Raw genomic sequence first — 19,930 nt, 5'->3', positions numbered from 1 at the left:
TCAGTGTTGTTGCCACAGAGTCACGCCAGTACGCTGTGGGTGACACCATTACAATGCAGCTGATGAAGAGAGAGAAAGGAGTGTTGGTGGCCTTGCCTAAATCCAAGTGGATGAATGTAGACCAGCCTATTCATCTAGGAGGTGAGCATGAGTCATTTAGAGGGTGCACACCTTTTATCCCAGCACTCAGGCTGCAGAGGCAGAAGGATCTCTGAGTTCAAGGCCATTCTGGCCTATAGGGTGAGTTTTAGGATAACAGGGCTAGACAGAGAAATCCTGTCTCAAAAACAACAGCAACAATAAAAATCCATCCTTTGGCTAAACCAGTTTTAGCCATATAATGAGAACCTGTCCCTAAACAGGGGCAGCCTATCATGCACAAATCTATAGGTTCAACTCCCAGCACTGACAGAACAGAAATACAAGGGAAGAGCTAGCCAGAGTTATGCACACTTGTAATCCTAGCAAGAGGCTGAGACTGAAGGACCAGAAGAAGTTCAAGGTCACCCTTGACTATAGCAAGTTGGAGCCATCCTGAGCTTCATGGGACAACTGTCTCAAAAATCCAAAGTATTGGGGAAGTAAGGAAATAAGCCATCCATGAGTCTTTTTCCTAAAGGTACCCCCAAAATGTTAGGCTTCTTCAGCTCACTCATTCTTTTGAGATTGGGGTTAGCTATACTAGTTTGACAACTGTTATGTTGTATATTGTATGGCTCTAGGATTTTTCTTTTTCTTTTTTAAAGATTTATTTATTATGTATACAACATTCTGCCTCCATGTATGCCCGCACGCCAGAAGAGGGCACCAGATCTCACTACAGATGGTTGTGAGCCACCATGTGGTTGCTGAGAATTGAACTCAGAACTCCTTGAAGAGCAGCCAGTGCTCTTAACCACTGAGCCATCTCTCCAGCCCTGGATTTTGCTTTTTCAAGACAGAATCTCATTATGTAGCTCCAGCTGTCCTGGAAGTGACTATGTAAAACATGCTGGCCTCAAACACACAGAGATCGTGTTTTATTTTTAAAATAATTTAAATGCTTTTAACTGCTGAGCTGTCTCTAGCCCTTACACAGTAGATGGACGATACAGTGCTTGTTCACATCACTAGTGCCTCATTCTTAGAAAACACCTTTCTAAGCATTTCCTTATGGTTAGGCTTAATGTTCTAATTAGTAGATATTAGACTGATTTTTTAAAATATATTTATTCTCATGTATATTGGTGTTTTGCCTACATTTATGTCTGTGTGAGGGTGTCAGATCTTGGAGTTAGAGACAGTTGTGAGCTGCCATGTGGGTACTGGGAATTGAACCCGGGTCCTCTGGAAGAGCAACCAGTGCTCTTAACCACTGAGCCATCTCCCCAGCCCTTTTTTTCTGGTTTCTTAGACTTCTTGAATTAACTTAGTTTAAGATTATTGTTAATGTTTTCAGGAAGTTATACTTAGTCTCATTTTTTCCTAGGTCAGAAAAAGTATGTGTGAGACAGTTTTATTCAGTCACAGCACTTGAGAGCTGTGTTTTTGTGATCCATTGCCTTTCTTTTTTTTTTTTAATATATTTATTTATTTATTATGTATACAGTATTCTATCTGTGTGTATGCCTGCAGGCCGGAAGAGGGCACCAGACCTCATTACAGATGGTTGTGAGCCACCATGTGGTTGCTGGGAATTGAACTCAGGACCTTTGGAAGAGCAGGCAATGCTCTTAACCACTGAGCCATCTCTCCAGCCCCGTCCATTGCCTTTCTTGCAGATGAACAGCACAGCCAGTACTCCAAGTTGCTGCTGGCCTCTAAGGAACAGGTGCTGCGCCGAGTAGTTCTGGAAGAGAAAGTAGCCCTGGAGCAGCAGCTTGCAGAGGAGAAGCACACTCCTGAGTCCTGCTTTATTGAGGCTGCTATCCAGGAGGTTAAGGTAAGTCATTGGGAATGGAAAACCAAGTTCCCGCAGATCCAGGAGACTGAAAACGTTATTTAAGTGGTAAGAGGAAGGAAGGATTGACTTTGAGAGCTTTCAGACTCTTTGAGAGCTAAAAGTAACTGCTCAGAATGTTTTTGTGACTCATTATCACGATGGGTTTCTTTTTGAGCTGTATTCTCAGTTAATAAGGAAGTAGTTTCCTTGTCTAGGAAAATACTTATGAGTTATGAAGGTGTTTTGGGAGACATTGTGGAGTGTGTATGATGGTTTGCCAGGCCTTGGCAACACTTGTTAAGAAATTGGAGTAAGTTGAATTAGCCAAAGAAAGAATTCAGTATCTACTGTATCCTCTAAAACAGGGATTCTCCAACTTGAGCCGTGAGAATCACTCACTTGCTTGACCTTCAGAATGAGTATGTTTCTGGTCTTTTCTCTGGTGGTTTTAGATTCGGGAAGAGGCTCTGTCTGGAGTAGCTGGAGGCAGAGGGGAGGTCCCTGGAGTTGTGGCTGCTCTGGAACAACTGGTGCTGATGGCTCCCCTGGCGAAGGAGTCTGTTTTCCAACCCAGGAAGGTCAGTGTGCCTGTTAGAACTGAGTGACTGTCGTTCTTAAGACTGCTGTGGGCTGTGGGGCTGGTGTAGGAAGAGATGGTGACTGTTGGCTGTGTCCTTGTGACCAGGTCTGTCAGCTTTTTCCAAGGATGGGGATGGCCATGAGAGCTCAGATGAGCATCCAGGGATCTTAGGCCTATCTTTGCCACATCATTTCATGAAACAGGGCATAGTACTTTCTGTTGACCTACGGTTTGTTCCAGCAGGGTGTGCTAGAGTATCTGTCTGCTTTCGATGAAGAAACTGCAGAAGTTTGTTCTCTGGATTCCCCTCGTCCTCTTGCTCTCCCTTTGGTAGAAGAAGAGGAAGCAGTGTCTGAACCAGAAGCCTGTGAGGAGTCAGAGGTAGCAGATGACAATCTTGGGGAGGGGACCATTTGTACTGAGTCAAGCCAGGAGGAACCCATCACTATGCCAGGCTTCACCCAGCTGAGCAGCTCTCCTTGTTACTACTTCTACCAAGGTGAGGGCCCCAGGAGGAGGGCTGGTTTCCTTAAGAGGTATTTGAAAGGGATGACCTGGTACTCTGAACAGGGGGAGGCGTCTTTACCAGATCCTGGGGGTTGACTGACTGCTTTCCAGCAGCAAGTAGGAGTGGCAGGCCTAGCTGGGAGAGGTCCCTGCTGAAGGCTGGCCTGGGCTCATGTGACGGAGCTCTTGTCTTTAGCGGAGGATGGACAACACATGTTCCTGCACCCAGTCAATGTGCGCTGCCTTGTGCGGGAGTATGGCAGCCTGGAGCAGAGCCCAGAGAAGATCTCAGCGACAGTGGTAGAGATTGCTGGGTATTCCATGTCTGAGGTAAGGCTTTCTGTAGAGGGGAATAGCAGGATGTGACATTAGTCTAATCTCTTTGGGGTAGGCCTAACTAGAGTAAGACTATAGAGACCTTTGGGGCCCTTAATAAGTTTGTTGTGGTTTATTTGTTTGTTTATTTATTTATTTTTGAGGCAGGGTTTCTCTTTTATATCCCTGGCTGTCCTGAAACTTGCTACTTAGAACAGACTGGCCTTATGCCTCTGCTTACCAAGTGCTGGGTTTAAAGGTGTGTACTACCACACTTGACAGTTATTAATTTTTTTGAGAGGGTGTCTCATGCAGCCTAGGCCCTATAGCTAAGGATATCTGAACTTGTGTCCCTCCTACCTCTATCACAGAAGTGCTATGATTTGTTTTAATTGTTTTTTGTTTGTTCAAGCTTATTGTAGTCCTGGGTAACAACTCAGTGTGTGTGTGCTAGCGCATTCTGTCACTGAGCTACAGCTCTATCCTGCGACTTGATTTATAGCTCTTTATTAGTGATGGTGCAGTGAATTGTGTTAAATGTTAGATGCTGCTTTAAGATCGTGCCAGGTCTCAGTGTCAGATGGACTGCCCTGCTTCTCAGGGTCATTTTCTGCGATTGGGGGATTGGTATCTTCTTTTTCATTCCATATGCATTTGTTCTTGTCCCACCCACCCACCTCCTTTAAATTGATTTTTTTTTTTTTTCTGAGACAGGGTTTCTCTGTAGCTTTGGAGCCTCTCCTGGAACTAGCTCTTGTAGAACAGGCTAGCCTCAAACTCACAGAGATCTGCCTGCTTCTGCCTCCTAAGTGCTGGGATTAAGGGTGTGAGCCACCACTGCCTGGCTTAAATTGATTTTTATTTATTTTTTGAGGCAAGATCTTGTTATGTAGCTCTCTGACTATGCTAGAACTTGCTGTATAGACCAGGCTGGCCAAGTGTGCACCACCACACCCTTGCCTTTCTCTCTTTTTACCGTTGAGAGAAATGTTCAAAACCCCAAAGTCCTTCAATGTTTTATGCTTGGTCACACAGACAGGAGTGTGTTTTTAGTTTTGAAAGGTACCTTTGAATTATGGTTTGGTTTACATATGTGAATTTTTTGTCATTCAGTAAATATGCCTGTGTTGATTATAGAATTGTAGATGTAAAATAAAAGATCCTTGGGTGACGGGCGGTAGTGGTGCATGCCTATAATTCCAGTGCTTGGGAGGCAGAGGCAGGTGGATCTCTGTGAGTTCCAGGCCAGCCTGGTCTACAAGAGCTAGTTCCAGCACAGGCTCCAAAGCTACAGAGAAACCCTGTCTCAAAGAAAAAAAAACAAAACAAACAAACAAAAAAAACTTTGCATGAAATAAATCCAGAAAAAGAATAGAAACTTAAGTGAACTGACTTTGGTTTTGTGTTCCACTCAGTAGGTCTTGCTTTACCCTTCCTCCTTTCCATTGTCATTGATTCTATCAGTGGTTCCCAGTTCCAGGCTTTTTTTTTTGTTTCATTGTCATTGAGTACATACACTTTGGTTTTTCCTGTTCACTCTCTGATAGTGGACCCTAGACAGTTAGAAACAATGGCCAGCTTTAGATCAGTTTGTTACTGGGCTCAATTTACTCACTTACAGCTCAATCCAAGGAACCCTGAGTCTGATGAATTGATGAATGTTTTTTTTTTTTCCTGTGCGGTGGGGGGTATGAGTGCTCTGTAGGCCAGAAAAGGGCATCAAATCCCATTACAGATGGTTGTGAGTCACTGTTGGGTGCTGGAAATTGAACTCAGTACCTCTGGAAGATCAACCAGTGCTCTTAACCACTCAGTCATCTCTCTATCATCCCCGCCCCCCATGGATGTTCCACCTGTAGGTTGCCCATAGTATCTGCCTTTCAAAAGAGCATTTTCTTCTCTTCTCAAAAGAGAATGCCATTCAACAGTGGCATTCTTCTTCTGAGTTACAGTGCTGAGTGTGTATACTGTTGGGATGTTGGGTTGGGATCCTTTGCTCTTAAGAGCTGTTGAGCATTGGTTCTGTTTTCAATGTAGGATGTTCGACAGCGCCATAGGTATCTCTCTCACTTGCCACTCACCTGTGAGTTCAGCATCTGTGAACTGGCTCTGCAGCCTCCTGTGGTTTCTAAGGAAACTCTCGAGATGTTCTCAGGTGAGAAAGAACTGTTTTGCTTCTCTTTGTACTGGGAACCTAGTATGGGAGGAAGGGCTTAAGCTGTATCCTGAAAGAGTCATTTGTCTAGGCCAGATGACCCACTGGCTACTAGTCATCTAGTAGTTAATGATGGGTGATCTAGCTTTCTTACAACTTGACCAACCCACAGATGACATTGAGAAAAGAAAGCGTCAGCGCCAAAAGAAGGCTCGAGAGGAGCGACGCCGAGAGCGCAGAATTGAAATGGAGGAGAACAAGAGACAGGGCAGGTGTAAGTTCAAGAGCTCTTGTGTTTGCTTAGCTTTGCTGTGTGTGAATCTGTGCGGCTCCTTGCAGAAGCCAGGCTGCTTGCTTATGCTCTGCCATTTGTTACATGGTAGGGAATTGGAGTGCTGTTCAAAGTGCTGTTCAGACCCATGGAAAACATGTGCAGGGTTTGGGTGTGAGAGCTCTGTTGATCAGGATGCAATCTTCTGATTTGACTCTAGAATAAGTCACTAAGTCTAGGGGATTAATGTGACTTGAGGGCCTCATTATCCACTAGAAAACAAGCACCAGAGCAGGGTCTGGTGATTTAGACTGAAAACTTAGATGCAGAGATAAAGTAAAAAAAAAAATGCTGGGTGTGGTGGCGAATGCCTTTAATCCCAGCACTCAGGAGGTAGAGGATCTCTGTGAGTTCGAGGCCAGCCTGGTCTACAGAGCCAGTTCCAGGACAGGTAGGACGGTTACACAGAGAAGACCTGTCTCAGAGAAAGGGGGGGGGGGGGGGGCAGACAAGCTGAGGACTGGGGAAAGGACTAAGCTCTCCCAGTTCCATCCAGTACAGCAAATACAAGTTGGCTTGGTAAAGTGAAGTGAGTATATGCTTGGGCTTTTAGAACCTTGTAGCAAGTATACACCCTAAACTTTAAGAAAACAAATGTCTCAAAAAAAAGTTTTTTTGTCTTTTTTTCTCTTCTTATTTCATTTAAAGTTTTTTTTTTGTTGTTGTGTTTTGTTGAGACAACAGCTCACTGTTTAGCCTGAACCTACTTACTGTGTAGACCTGACTGACCTTGAGTTGTCTCTTAAGGGCTGAAACTGTCTAGGCTTGCACCATAGCTAGTCTTCTCTTTTTGAGGGATTGGGGGTACGGCTTGGTTTATATAGCCTAGGATGACCTTAAATTTGCTCTTACTGTTCCAGCCTCCTTTATTCTGGATTACACATAGCATGGATTATTGTATGAAAGCAAAGACATAGATTCATAATTGTTTGCATCCTCTAGGCCCTCCAGATTGCCCCTCTCTAGAAAAATTCCAAACAGTTATGTAATGGACTTATTTAACCTTTGCTTTGCAGATCCTGAAGTCCACATTCCCCTAGAGAACCTTCAGCAGTTTCCTGCCTTCAATTCCTATACCTGCTCCTCTGATTCTGCTTTGGGTCCCACCAGCACAGAGGGCCATGGGGCCCTCTCCCTTTCTCCTCTTAGCAGAAGTCCAGGTTCTCATGCAGGTAAAGAGCTGATATTTAGTGAATTCTGCCACTGGCTAGAGCTTTAATTTGATTTAATTTTTAAATATGTGTGTGTGGTTACTGGAAGCCAAACCCAGGTCCTCTGCAAGAACAAGTGCTCTTAACCACTGAGCCAACTCTCCATGCCCTAGACCTTAAAGTCCTGGTGTCTGAATTACAACTCTGACCAACTTGGTATAATGTGACATTTAAGTGAAAAACGTGATAGTCCTGAGTTACACTGATTGTTATTTTATCGCCCTTGCCTGTTGGTTATGCTGGCTTAGACCTTGTTGGCTTCTCAACCTCAGAGCAGTTTGTTTCCTCGGACCTATCTGCTCTGGGTTTTGTTTTTGTTTTATTTTCCTCTTCTAGTTTTCACGTTTGAGCATGTTTGTTACTGTCTCTGTTATAATATTGATTGTAATTAGGGGAAAAATAAGATTACTAAATGCACAGTAGGAAATGGTTCATTTAAAAATTTATGAGCTGTATGTGGGCCACCTGCTGTGGTACACTGGGCCTTTCCACTTCAGTCATCAGTGTCCTACAGACTTACCTATAGGCCATTCTTAGGAAGTATTGCTTCAATGGAGTTAAGAGTCCTACTTCCTAGGTGACCTTAGTGTGTGTAAAGTTGACATAAAAACTAGCCAGCATAGATCCTGAGACTAATAATGTACAGGAACTTTAGTGGTAGGAACTGGGGCTAGAACCTGGTTCTTGAGGACAGTCTAACTATGATGCTTTTCCAGTTAACTGGGAAGGAAATTGCTACATGAAAGAATGCTGTGACTCACCGGTTACACTAACTGAGGGGTAGAGGATGTTTTCATCTGACAGGTTGTTGAAATAGGAGCGGGGCTGCGTCCCCTGCACCCGGCCACCCGCATGGCTAGCTTATGCCCGAAATAATTACACGGAAACTGTATTCTATTAAACACTGCCTGGCCCGGCTAGTTCCAGTTTCTTATTGGTTATCTCTTACATATTGTTCTAACCCATTTCTAATATTCTGTGTAGCCCATGAGCTGGCTTACCAGAGAGGATCTTAACCTGCGTCTGTCTGGAGTGGGAGAATCATGGCTACTCCCTACTAAGATTCTTTTTCCCAGCATTCTCTTCTGTCTACTCCGCCTACCTAATTTTCTGTCCTATGAGGGCCGAGGCAGTTTCTTTATTATTAACCAATGAAAGCAACAGATAAGATACAAGACCCACCTCCATCAACAGGTTTTGTTTTGTTTTGCAATTTTGGGCTTCTAAGGCATCAGGAAGAATAGTTTGGTCCTCAGAGTGAAACTGCCAACTAATGTTGGATTAGTGTGGAAGCCTGCTACTAGGAGAGACATGGTGCCCTTGCCTAGCAGTCCCTGAGCCAGTGGAGAGACTGATGTGTGAGAAAGGACAGAATACTACTTAGGACTCTTGAGAGGAAGACTAATTTGGTGTGTGTCTTAAATCCTGAGTGTTTCCATGTCACGGTGGCCGGCCATAAAGGAGGATCTGGCAGGGTTTTTTTATTGAAGTTGTCTGCCCACATAAAACCAGTCAGTAGCAAACAACTAATCTTTGAGAGCCAGCCTTTTGTTTTTATATTTTGAGACAGGCTTGCTATGTAGCCCAGACTGACTTTGAACTCACGATGCACCTGCCTCAATTTACCAAGCGCTAGGATTACAGTCAGGAGCAACCCTAGCTTGAAAGCCAGCCTGTGTGGACGGTGTAACACTTCCGGGGAAGGGCTGCATCCCAGTGTTGCAGTGACGTGAAGAAATGCCTTCTCTGTTCATGGTGTAGGTTGATGTACAATGTTTTTGTTGTGTAAGAACATGTCAGAATTAAAACACTTGAATTGGGCTGGAGAGATGGCTCGGCGGTTAAGAGCACTGGCTGCTCTTCTAGGGGTCCCGAGTTCAATTCCTAGCAACCACATGGTGCCTCACGACCATCTGTAATGAGATCTGGTGCCCCCTTCTGGCCTGCAGGCATATGTGCAGACAATATCTTATACATAATAAATAAATTATTATTTTTATTTATTTTTTTGGTTTTTTTTTTTTTTTTTTTTTTGGTTTTTCGAAACAGGGTTTCTCTGTGGCTTTGGAGCCTGTCCTGGAACTCGCTCTGTAGACCAGGCTGGTCTCAAACTCACAGAGATCCGCCTGCCGCCTGCCTCTGCCTCCCGAGTACTGGGATTAAAGGCGTGCGCCACCATCGCCCGGCTTATTTAAAAAAAAAAAACACTTGAATCAAGGATTACCTTTTGTTATCCAGCCCTGACTTAGTCTTTCCTCCTCTCCCTCTTTCCCTCCCTCTCTGAGGTAAGGTGCTCTCAAGCCAGGCTGATCTGGAACTCACTACATTGCTGGAGCTGACATCAAACACCCTCCTGCCTGCCTGGCTGCCTGTGCTGCCATGCCTGGCTTTCATGGCTATTGTTAAGAGAATGCTCATTCTTTGGAACATAACTCATGTAATGAGGTCTCTGATTCCCTTTCAGACTTTCTGCTGACCCCTTTGTCACCCACTACCAGTCAGGGCAGTCCCTCCTTCTGCGTTGGGAGTCTGGAAGAAGACTCTCCCTTCCTTTCCTTTGCCCAGGTAAATCTTTTGCCCACATGAGCTCTGCTGCTGGTCTGGGAACCTCATCCAGGGATCGTTGCCCCTCAGCCTAGCACAGCTGGACAGAGAGCCTCCTGCTGGCTGAGAGCTTCAAGCAGCAAGAAGTAGCTGAGGGCAGATGCATGGAGAGGGCAGCCAACCACCACCAGTTGGATTGCTGGTCAGATGCACTATGGTGGGGGACTTTCTCAAGAACAGAGTTCTTACTAGTTATTGAGAATCCAAGTGTCCTAGGTGAGGGGCTGCATCAGTTAATTTCAGCTGCTTCTAGGACCTTAGTGTGAGTAATATTTATATAATGTACACTAAATCCTCTACATCTTGAGAGGGAAAGGTCATCCTAGTTACTCTGTAACTAGCCACCGCCACATCCCTTGGTGGTCAGGTAGGAAGACAACAAGCAAACACATTGTCATCTATGCTCAGGTAATTGAGACAAGTGGGTGGACAGCTTCACAGGAAGCCAGACCTTAGAATCTTTAATAATAATGCTTTAGTCTAGATCATTAGTTCTTAACCTGGGGGTCGCAGATCAGATATTTACAGTACAATTCACAACAGTAGCAAAATTACAGTTATGAAGTAGCAGCAAAAATAATGTTATGGTTGGAGGTCACCACACTATGAGGAACTGTGTTAGAGTCGAAGCCTTAGGAAGGTTGGGACCCCATCGTCTAGCTGCTTCTCAGTTTACAATAAGATTACATCTGGTAAACTCCTAAGTTGAAAGTAAGTAAAAGATTTGATGGTAAATGCCTCGTGCCATTAGCTGCTGCACTGGGGTAAGGAGGATGGTTATGAGTACACCTTCGAAAGGAAAAAGATGGAGACTGTCTACTTGATAATAATGGTCGTCTGTGCTGAGGCGTAGACCAGAATTAAATGGCGTGGTAAGCTAGACTGAGGTGTTGAATTTGTATTTTCCTATCATGGCCTTTTTGGTACTGGGATTATAGGCATTTGCTTAATTTTATATGCTTCCTTTAGCTGGGATCTCATTCAAACTAACTGTCAAGAGTGACCTTGAACTTTGAATCCTCCTGCCTCAGAGGGGTTATTAGTTAGCCAGCTAAGTTGTTGAAAACTGTTTTACTGACACTGCTTCTCAGTTTTACTTTTGAAAAGTTGAAAGATTGAAAAGTTGAAAGAATAGTATCACAAACATTATATTTTACCTGGAGTCACAAATTGTGTTTTTTCTTCTTTTCCCCCTTCCCTCCCCCTGTGGTTGTGGGTTTTTTGTTTTGTTTGGGAAAGGTCTCGCATAGGAGTGCAGGCTATTCTGTAACTCACAGCATAGCTCAGTCTCTGAGTGATCCTGAGCTGGGACTTTCTCTTTTCTGTGTAGAGAGTTGTAGATACCACAGTGGCATTTCATTCCATACCTAGAAGAGGCATATTGAGGACAGTAGTTTTTTCTCTGAACAACCAATGTCACATCCAGTAAATGCAGTTGTTACCATGTCTAATACTCCAGGGTATTGCTCTCTCCCCACTTATTCCAGTGTTCTTCCTCATTCTCAGTTCAGGATGCTCTCAGAGATTCCTTACATCTAGTTTTTAAGCATCTTCAGCCTCTTTTGGGCCATTATAGTCTTGTTCCCCTTGAATGAGTGGTTTTGAAACATCCAGACCAGTTTGTAGTTTTGCCATCTAACTCAGGCTGGCTTTGAACTTCGGATTCTCAAGCCTCAGCCTCCTGAGTGCTGGCATTGCAGGTGCGCACCACCACTCCTGGCCTATAGTTTGGATTTGTCTCTTTACTCATGACTAGTTTAAGATTAAACACATAAATATTTCTTGGAGAATAAATATTGGTGATGCATTCAAATTATCTTTTTTTTTTTTTTGATTTTTCGAGACAGGGTTTCTCTGTGGTTTTGGAGCCTGTCCTGAAACTAGCTCTTGTAGACCAGGCTGGTCTCGAACTCATAGATCAAATTGTCTTTTAAAAATAAGAGTCCAGCCCTGGGTTTGAACCCCAGCACCATTTTTTAAAAAGGAAGAATCAGATGTCATAATATTCAGATTTAAAAATCATGAACTCTAGGAAGATCACCACAGTAAAAGATAAAGGTTACTTAAGAGCATGCCTGAAATCCCAGCACTTAGGAGGTAGACAGGAGGATCAAGAATTCAAGAGCAGCCTGGGGTATAGAAGACCCTCAACAACAACAACAAGAAACATTACCCAGGGAAACCAGCACTTGCTAGCACAGCACAACTTATCCTGAATATTCGTGTCGCTCTTTGGGACACAAGCTTTAACTTAAGGCAGGCTCGCTTGAACCCTGTGCCGGGTGTGGGTAGACTGGAGTAGAGAGATCCTCTGTAGGTTTCTCAGTGCAGAAGCCCATGCCTATAATCCCAGTACAAGTTCCAGCTCAGCCCAGGCTATAAAAACAAGAACAAATACTGATAGGATACATACAATGACCACAGTTAGAGCTGGCCTTACCATGTAAAAATGAAGACAGTTCCTTAAGGGCAGAGGGACTGTTGTTGACTTACTATACTTAAGTAAGATGCGGTCTATGGCCGCATCTAAACAGTGATAATTGAGATATTTGGAAAGTAACAAGAGGTAAAAAGCACTGTTGGGCTTTTACAGAGTAGGAGGCTGTTATCCATATATATGCTTCGTTAAGATGGATGGTAGGCTGGGTGTGGTAGCAAATGCCTTTAATCCCAGCAGAGTCAGGCAGATTTCTGTCAATTTAAGGCTAGGCCTGGTTTACATGGTAAGTTCCAGAACAGGACAGCCAGGGCTATGTAGGGAGACCTGCCCCCACCCACCTCCAAAAAATAAAAATAAACTGGAAAGGTATACTGTAATTTTGTTTTTTAAAGATTTATCCGTTTATTATATATACAGTGTTCTGCCTGCACAGAAGAGGGCACTAGATCTTACTATAGATGGTTGTGAGCCACCATGTGGTTGCTGGGAATTGAACTCAGAACCTCTGAAGAGCAGCCAGTGCTCTTAACCTCTGAGCCATCTCTCCAGCCCCCTAAATTTTGTTTTTTAATTTTTTTTTTTTTTTTGAGCTGGCATCTCTAGGCTCCATACTAGCCTTAAACTCATATAGTCCTACTGGTTTTGAATTGTAGGTAGTTTTCCTGCCTCAGCCACCTAATAATTGGGGTTATAGGTATAAACCACAATGCCAGCTCAGGTACATTTAAAGTGCCTTGAGAACGACAGGAAAGAACATCAGAAATAGTATTCCTGATTGTAAGCACCTCTTGTGCTATCCTTAGTATTCTTCACCTGTTTCCTAAGGAGTAAAGTCCTTTGGGGTACACCACTATCTCTTTAGTCATGGCAGAGAGTTTGTGGAGGCTGATGCTGGAAAAGGGTATTGGTCAGACGTTTACATTCTCCCTTTTGTCCCCACTTGGCAGATGCTGAGGGTTGGGAAAGCAAAAGCAGACGTGTGGCCCAAAACCGCTCCAAAGAAAGGTGAGAGCTGGGCAGGAAAGGGCAAGTTAGGACCAACTCCTTTCAAGAAGAAGAGCTCTAGAATTTTAACTTTTGTTTTTTAGATGAGAATAATAGCTTGGTTCCTCCTGCCCCTGTGGACAGCGATGGGGAGAGTGATAACTCTGACCGTGTTCCTGTGCCCAGTTTCCAGAATTCCTTCAGCCAAGCTATTGAAGCAGCCTTCATGAAGTTGGACACACCAGCTACTTCAGACCCTCTCTCTGGTAAGGGCGGAAACTCACTCCGCTGGGCTCAGGCTTAGCCACATATGCTGCCGTTCCGGCCGGTATTGAGGCTTTGGGTCTTGTGTGTTCTATATGAGCAACCACTGAGCCATCCCTCCAGCCCCTAGGCTGTAGACACTTGAGTTGGTTGAGGATGGTTGCAGACATTAACCTCAGTGCTCACCTGACACCGGTGTCATTAGGCAGGGATGGGGTGGCAGAGAGATTGCAAAGCCTGCTCACTCTGCTGTGAGTGAAGCAGGCTGGGGTGGCGGTGTGGGCTAAGACTGCTGTTTCTTTCAGAAGACAGAGGAGGAAAGAAACGGAAGAAGCAGAAACAGAAGCTCCTATTCAGCACCTCGGTTGTCCACACCAAGTGACACTACTCACCCAGGCACCTTCTCCATCTGGTTTCTTTTCTGTGCTTTTGTTTTGCTGCTGTAATTTTTAAGTATTTGAGTTTGAACAGATTGATTAGCTTGGGGCGGGAGGGGGGTTCCACAATGTGAGGGGAACCAAGAAAATTTTAAATACAGTGTATTTTCCAGCTTCCAGTCTTTACACCAAAATAAAGTATTGACACTCACAAGAGACACCTTCCTGACCTTAGTTCATCTGTAGGTTAGTCTTTTTGATTCAGATGTTAATTTTCTCAACCAAAGTCTGTGTGGTCTTGTTTGGACTTCCTGGCTTGCCAGCACAATTCTGTGGTCGGTTAAAATAGTTGAATCTCTCCTATATGTTAAATTCTCCTTGTCAAAGATCCAGAGGACTAGGATTAAGCAGGATTAGGATATCTATATCTGGTTTAACACCTAGGTTTAGGGAACTGCTGTGAGCTCAAGGCTGGGTGGTGACAGTAGAAAAAAAAAGCAAAATTGGAAGTTTTTCTTGTAGGAAGTGGCTACTCTGACCAGATCTCAGCTGGCAGCTAGCCCCAGGGTAACTTAGCCTTTGCACTTAGATATGAGTTTTGCCTGGTGATTCTTTAAGAGAAGCTTCACCAAGAAAGCTCTGGACCCTGTCACACCCCCAATAGCTTTCAAAAAAAAAAAAAATTGTCTTTGGGCATGTCTGTGTGTTGGATCCCCCTGAAACTGGAGTTACCTCACATGTGTTTGTGAGAATGAGTGTGTGTGGGAATTGAACCCAGATCCTCAGGAAGAATGATGAGTACTCTTAGCTTCTGTCCCCAAGCTTTTTTTAAGTGACAGTCGTTTAATGGAGGCACAAAGGGTGTCTTAGGGTTTCTATGGCTGTGAAGAGACACCATGACCACAGCAGCTTTTATAAAGAAAATATTTAATTAGGGCTGGTTTACAGTTTCAGGTTTCATCCATTACTATCTTCATGGTGAGAAGCATGGCAGTGCAGTGCTTCAACAGATATGGTGCTGTGAATTTTATATTTTGATCCACAGGCAGAGGAAGCAGCTGTGAGCCATACTAGGTATAGGTTGAGGCACAGGAACCTCAAAGTCTGCTGCTGCAGTGACACAATTCCTCCAACAAGGCCACAACTCCTAATGGCCAAGCTTTCAAACACAGGAGTTTATAGGGGCCATACCTATTCAAACCACCATACAGGGTGAGTCCATAATCATCACGGAAAGCATGGCAGTAGAGAGGCAGACATGGTGCTGGAGAAGTAGCTGGCATCTTGCATTGCATCCATTAGCAGGAGGCAGAGAGCTAATTGGGAACAGTAGGCTTCCCAGACAGTCCTGCCATCTGGGAACCGTCCGCATTCAAGCCAGCAATCCTCCCAAGTGCTATCCTGCCTCACTGGGCCAGCTGAAAGCTACATTTCTTATCAAGCCGCCTGATCAGTGGTCAGGTGGATATCCTGGTGTCTGCAGTCCCAAAATACACTGGGCCGACCCTAGATTTATGTCATTGTAGTTGGTGGTTAGTCACCAGTATTTCTGCTTCACACGAGTCTCCTCACCCCCAACACTTCTCTGTAATTGTGGCTGTTCTGGAACTCACTCTGCAGACAGGCTGGCCTAAAACATCTGCTTACCTCAGCCAGTCTGGTGTTGGGATTAAAGGCGTGTACCGCCATGCCTGAATTCTTATTAAGGGACTAGGAATATTTAAAATTCATCTAATACCACACAGGGGCACATTCAAGGCCAGTGTGATAGCAAACAGAGACCTGGCCAAGCATGAATTATATAAATACTTTATGTAGTTTAGGAATGTTGCTTTGGAAGCCAAGAATATTCCACCCACCCGGCTCAGTTGGTTACATAGGAAACGTCTGTACAGAGCCTCTAGGACCATGGATGGTAAAGGCAGCCATGACCTGTGGCTCTGGCTCACAGTTTGGGGTGCTGCTGCCAACTCCAACTTCCTGGTCCCACAAGTGGGCCTGGAAACAGGGTCATTCTATTGCTTCCGCAGTGTCCTCACCAGCAATGTCTGAGAGCTCTTCGGACGGCTCTTTCTCCAGTAGATGGCTTATCGAGAAAGACTTCTTAATGGCTTCCTTCTCCCCTAGAGGAGAGAAAGATGTCCTTGGGTATCACCTTACCCGCTGAGCCTCAGTCATTGCTTGCCCTGGCTGACTGTTGCTTACCTTCATCAGTGCAATTCTGCAGCAACGGCAACAGCTGTCTCCGGTTGTACCTTATCAGGAATTTCTGACAGGTTCTAATTGTACCTGGCACATGAAGAGTTTTTGTGGACAACAGTTTTTGAAACAGTCGCTGTCTTTCTGGGGCAGGGGCGGATGGAAGGACATCTTGTGGGACAGCAGGCGCTCGGCAACTGTCCCCACTGAGTTCAGAAACTGTTACTTAAGAAAACAGCCACCACACACAAGCTACCGCCACTCTTACCTCCCACTCTTACCTCCCACGTGCAGTGTGTTGAGAAAACACGAGTACCGGTGTCCTTTGCTCTCCAAATGCGTGATGAAAGGGAGAGCTGACCACAAAAGCCGGTAGAACTCCTTTCGGCATCGAAGTAGCACTACTCCGGTGTAGGCATTGACGTAGCGAACTACGGTAGGAAGGGAAGGGAAGGGAACAATCGGAAAACTCCCCATTCACAGAATTAAAAACAAAAACAGGGAAAACCCTAGTATGTGCCAGGAACTGTTTTAGACAAAAGTCAATGGGAGTATGCATCACTGAGTGGTATTTTTTAAATTTTGGGCTGTTTTGCCTGCATGTATGTATATGCACCACGTGTGAGCTGAGTGTCATCTTCTGGGACCAGAGTTAATCACCATGTGGTGCTGGGAATGGAATCCTGGTCCACTGAAAACCTCAAATGTTCTTAACTGCTGAACCTTCTCCAGTCCCACCAGTCCTGCTAAAAAACATACTTGAAAGGTTTTGTTTTTCCTTCGATACGGCCCCGTTATCGTCCTGGCTGGACTACAACCACTCTCTGCCTCCCGAGTGCTACGACAAATTCATGGCCAAGGTGCGCAGCTTGAAAGGGAATTTTAGGATAGACCTTCCAATGTCAAGCAGTCACTGACCACTCAGGTCAATGAATGGAGTGAGAGAGAAGCTCCACCGTATTTAATCTGCAGAATTCAAGTTTAAGCGTACGGTAAAGGACTGAAATGTGGCATTCGGAGAAAAAAGGCTTTCGAGTTCATCCCGCTTTTCCTTAGAATTCCTGTGCACTCGTCCGTTTGAGGCGCTTTAAACTTTTAAAAAGGGAAAAATCTGACATTTTAAAACGTGTTAACGTGACCTGTCAAATCATAGCTCTTACAAGGATTCTACATCTTCAGTTAGCCTAGTAACTTCAACTCCCTCGCCCCGGCTGCAGGGCCCCTGTACCTGCAAAGCCCACCGAGCAGGCGGCGGCGCCGAAGGTCCCGTGCACCCGGGCGATCGTGTCGCGGACGAGGCCGCCGAGCACGCGGTCGTCCAGGCTCAGGCGGCAGCGCGCGTCCTCTGACACCAGCTCGCACAGGAGGTACCTGCGGCGGACGGCAGCGGTGAGCGCAACCGGGGCACGCGACCCCGCCGCGAGGGCGCGGGGAGGACGCTTCTTACCTGTGCTTGTACCGCACCATGGCGTCCGCGCCGGATCCGGGAGGAAGGCGGGACTGGGCCCGACAGGCCGAGTGCTCTGTCAATCTCCACGCCCCGCCTCCCTCGGAGAGTGTAAGAGCGCATGCGTCCGCCTCAGGCGGGAGCTGGGGATTTCTCACTGAATGTCTGGATTAATTTGTATTCCACAACGTTGAACGGTGAATTTTGAGGCCAGTCCTGCACTTAAAGCCCAAGACTAGCCGGGCAGTGGTGGCGCACACCTTTAATCTCAGCACTCGGGAGGCAGAGGCAGGTGGATCTCCGTGAGTTCGAGGTCAACCTGGTCTACAAAGTGAGTTCCAGGACAGGCTCCAAAGCTACAGAGAAACCCTGTCTTGAAAAACAAAACAAAACAAAACAAAACAAACAAACAGAAAAATAAAAAAACACTGAGACTATCGCGGGAATTGGGACCTTTAAAGAAGTCAGAGCAGAGGTTTTTCCATATAGCCAAATACGCTAACGTTTTTAGGGGTCCTCGACAGTTGTGTGGAGGTTTTTATCAATTGGTTTGTCAATCTCCTCCCCTCCTTCCTTATTTCTTTGACCCATATTGCCCAAAATAACCCCAGACTGACTGCTGCCAAGGAAGACCCCAAATTTCTGATTTCCCTGTCTCTTCCTGCCAATAGCCAGGATTGCCAATACGCACCACCACATCCAGGCCCTTTGTTTTCTGTTAAGAATAGGGATTGTGAGCTCACGACAGCCAAGGCTACACAGAGAAACAAAAGGGGGGGATGGGTGTGTGTGTGTGTGTGTTTAAATCAGGGTCTTTAACTTCAGTTTGGCTTGGAGTTCAAAGCACTTGTGCCTCAGCCTCCCAAGGGCTGGGGTTCCCCGGGTGCACCACCATGCTTGCTTGGTTCACTTCACAATCTTGTATGTAAAGTGCATATTCTTTTTGTTGTTATTTTTGTTTTTTGAGACAGAGTTTCTCGGTGTAACAGCCTTAACTGACCTGGAACGCACTCTGTAGACCAGCCTAACCTCGAACTCACAGAGATTGCCCGCCTTTATGAGCCCTGAGGTTAAAGGCAAAGCATATATTCTTCGGGTGCGGCTGACTGAAGACTTGTGTGACATAGATAACTCTACACTCGGTCAGGTCCTAGACCCTCGCAAAGTCCTTAGCGAGGGGGAGCCACTGCCCCCGCTCCCACTTCTCCAGGGATAGGTGCTGCTGGACCTGGGACTTGATGGATATATTTTACAGCATGCCTGTTCCATGCAACATGGCTATAAGTCTGCTTCTTTTTTTTTTTTTTTTTTTGGTTTTTCGAGACAGGGTTTCTCTGTGGCTTTGGAGCCTGTCCTGGAACTAGCTCTTGTAGACCAGGCTGGTCTCGAACTCACAGAGATCCACCTGCCTCTGCCTCCCAAGTGCTGGGATTAAAGGCGTGCGCCACCACCGCCCGGCTAAGTCTGCTTCTTGACTATGTTTTCATTCCATCTGTTCTGCTACAAACCGATTCCTCATCTGCCCAGTGCTGTAGTGTTTAAATGCACTGCTAAGTCGGCCAGTCTTCTTTGGTGGACCACATACACATTTTTTACTGATTTTCTTGTTGTCACGGGGTTCTTGGTGCCTGACTTTGTAGCGAGGTCATTTTTACATTAGTTTTATTTATTTGTTGTATAAGTGTGTAGGTGTGTACTTGCCGCGGCTGGAGTTTTAAGAGTCGGTTCTTTCCTACCATGTGCATCCCAAGGATCAAACCCAGACTTGGCAGCTAAAGCCCTCAGCCCTCTATGACCTTGGTTATTTGTATTATCTGTCCGGGCCTCGTCTGACCGGATGTGGTAACATAAAGTAAGACATCTTTCACAGCTATTTGCAAGATCCGTGATAAATTCGCTATCTTCCCCAGGTTTAGGGAACCAAAGAACTCTCTTTCACACATTGCAATAACCAACTATCCAGAACCACCGAGATCAGCGTCCTCCTTGGCCAGTAGGGAGTGCCAGAGACCCACAGTGTGCAGAGTTCAACCTAGCCTGGGAACAACAGCCTCACTACTCTTCTGCCTCCCTAAAAATAGCGTCCCTGACACTTCCTGGTGTCGGTCTCAATCCCAACCCTGCGCCCATTTTATAGGTGCGGTTCAGGCCCAGATCAGTGTCTCCTACCTAATACTGAACAGGCCCAGAATTCAACCTTGGAACCATTCGTCTCCAAAGTCCCAGCTCTGGGGCGCTCCAGTCCACTCCTGTGCTCACTGCCCACTTAGTGTAACAGAACCGTAGGCCTGGGTTCAGATCCCCGGTCTTGGTGCAACGGCCAGCAGGTGCTGTTAGGGAGGACACCAAGTCCCTAGAGCTCAGCTTCCCTTCTAGTCCCGATTATTAGGAATTATTAGGACGGAGGCGTAGGTAGGATTCACTGGCACGGGCCGGCACAGTGAGTTCCTAGGGAACTAGTAAATAGTGATGAATGACTGACACCAGGAGAAAACACCTCGATCCGGCCAGCCGGGACGGCGCGGGCCAGACGCCCCCGATGGGTCGCGCAGCCTCTCCCAGTAGTCATTAGCTCCCCCCCCCCCCCCCCCCCCC

The 19,930-nt window shown here is 45.7% G+C and overlaps 2 protein-coding genes across 5 annotated transcripts in view; one reads left to right on the top strand and one right to left on the bottom strand.

Annotated features, from left to right (window-relative positions):
* Rnf10 (ring finger protein 10) overlaps nt 1-13,905 on the top strand; it is a 32,016-nt gene extending 18,111 nt beyond the window's left edge. The window contains exons 6-17 of one of the 3 annotated variants that reach the window (XM_050131546.1): nt 5-141; nt 1,761-1,921; nt 2,374-2,499; nt 2,745-3,000; nt 3,205-3,338; nt 5,361-5,478; nt 5,651-5,752; nt 6,826-6,981; nt 9,485-9,585; nt 13,012-13,069; nt 13,153-13,314; nt 13,621-13,905. In XM_050131546.1, coding sequence (XP_049987503.1) covers nt 5-141; nt 1,761-1,921; nt 2,374-2,499; nt 2,745-3,000; nt 3,205-3,338; nt 5,361-5,478; nt 5,651-5,752; nt 6,826-6,981; nt 9,485-9,585; nt 13,012-13,069; nt 13,153-13,314; nt 13,621-13,694 — 1,585 coding nt within the window. In that variant the 3' untranslated portion in view covers nt 13,695-13,905. Of the gene's footprint in view, nt 1-4; nt 142-1,760; nt 1,922-2,373; nt 2,500-2,744; nt 3,001-3,204; nt 3,339-5,360; nt 5,479-5,650; nt 5,753-6,825; nt 6,982-9,484; nt 9,586-13,011; nt 13,070-13,152; nt 13,315-13,617 lie in introns of those variants that run through there. The other 2 variants (XM_050131545.1, XM_050131547.1) reach the window with 2 other exon arrangements.
* Nucleotides 13,906-15,482: 1,577 nt separating this feature from the next.
* Pop5 (POP5 homolog, ribonuclease P/MRP subunit) lies at nt 15,483-17,393 on the bottom strand. Of its 2 annotated transcripts, none has more exons than XM_050131548.1 (5): nt 17,336-17,393; nt 17,117-17,259; nt 16,170-16,319; nt 15,895-16,032; nt 15,483-15,812 (listed from the first exon to the last, which is right to left on the bottom strand). In XM_050131548.1, the coding sequence occupies exons 1-5, from the start codon at nt 17,353-17,355 to the stop codon at nt 15,700-15,702; spliced, it is 564 nt and encodes a 187-aa protein (XP_049987505.1). In that variant the 5' UTR covers nt 17,356-17,393; the 3' UTR covers nt 15,483-15,699. The 2 variants fall into 2 exon arrangements, with proteins under 2 accessions (XP_049987505.1, XP_049987506.1); XM_050131549.1 differs by having other exon boundaries at nt 15,895-15,978.
* Between the last annotated feature and the right edge of the window lie 2,537 nt (nt 17,394-19,930).

This window comes from Alexandromys fortis, unplaced genomic scaffold, assembly GCF_014885135.2.
Source record: "Alexandromys fortis isolate MF-2015 unplaced genomic scaffold, M_Fortis_MF-2015_v1.1 scaffold_382, whole genome shotgun sequence".
Taxonomy (NCBI): Eukaryota; Metazoa; Chordata; class Mammalia; order Rodentia; family Cricetidae; genus Alexandromys; species Alexandromys fortis.
This window is presented reverse-complemented; position numbering and strand designations above follow the sequence as displayed.

Bases quoted from the DNA above. Each gene is read 5' to 3' on its own strand.
- Pop5 (XM_050131548.1), bottom strand. From the start codon at position 17,355: ATGGTGCGGTACAAGCACAG. The intron at 16,320-17,116 runs GTACAGGGGCCC...TTCCTACCGTAG, and splicing joins CTGCTCGGTGGGCTTTGCAG to TTCGCTACGTCAATGCCTAC. The intron at 16,033-16,169 runs GTAAGAGTGGGA...CCCCTGCCCCAG, and splicing joins CAACACACTGCACGTGGGAG to AAAGACAGCGACTGTTTCAA.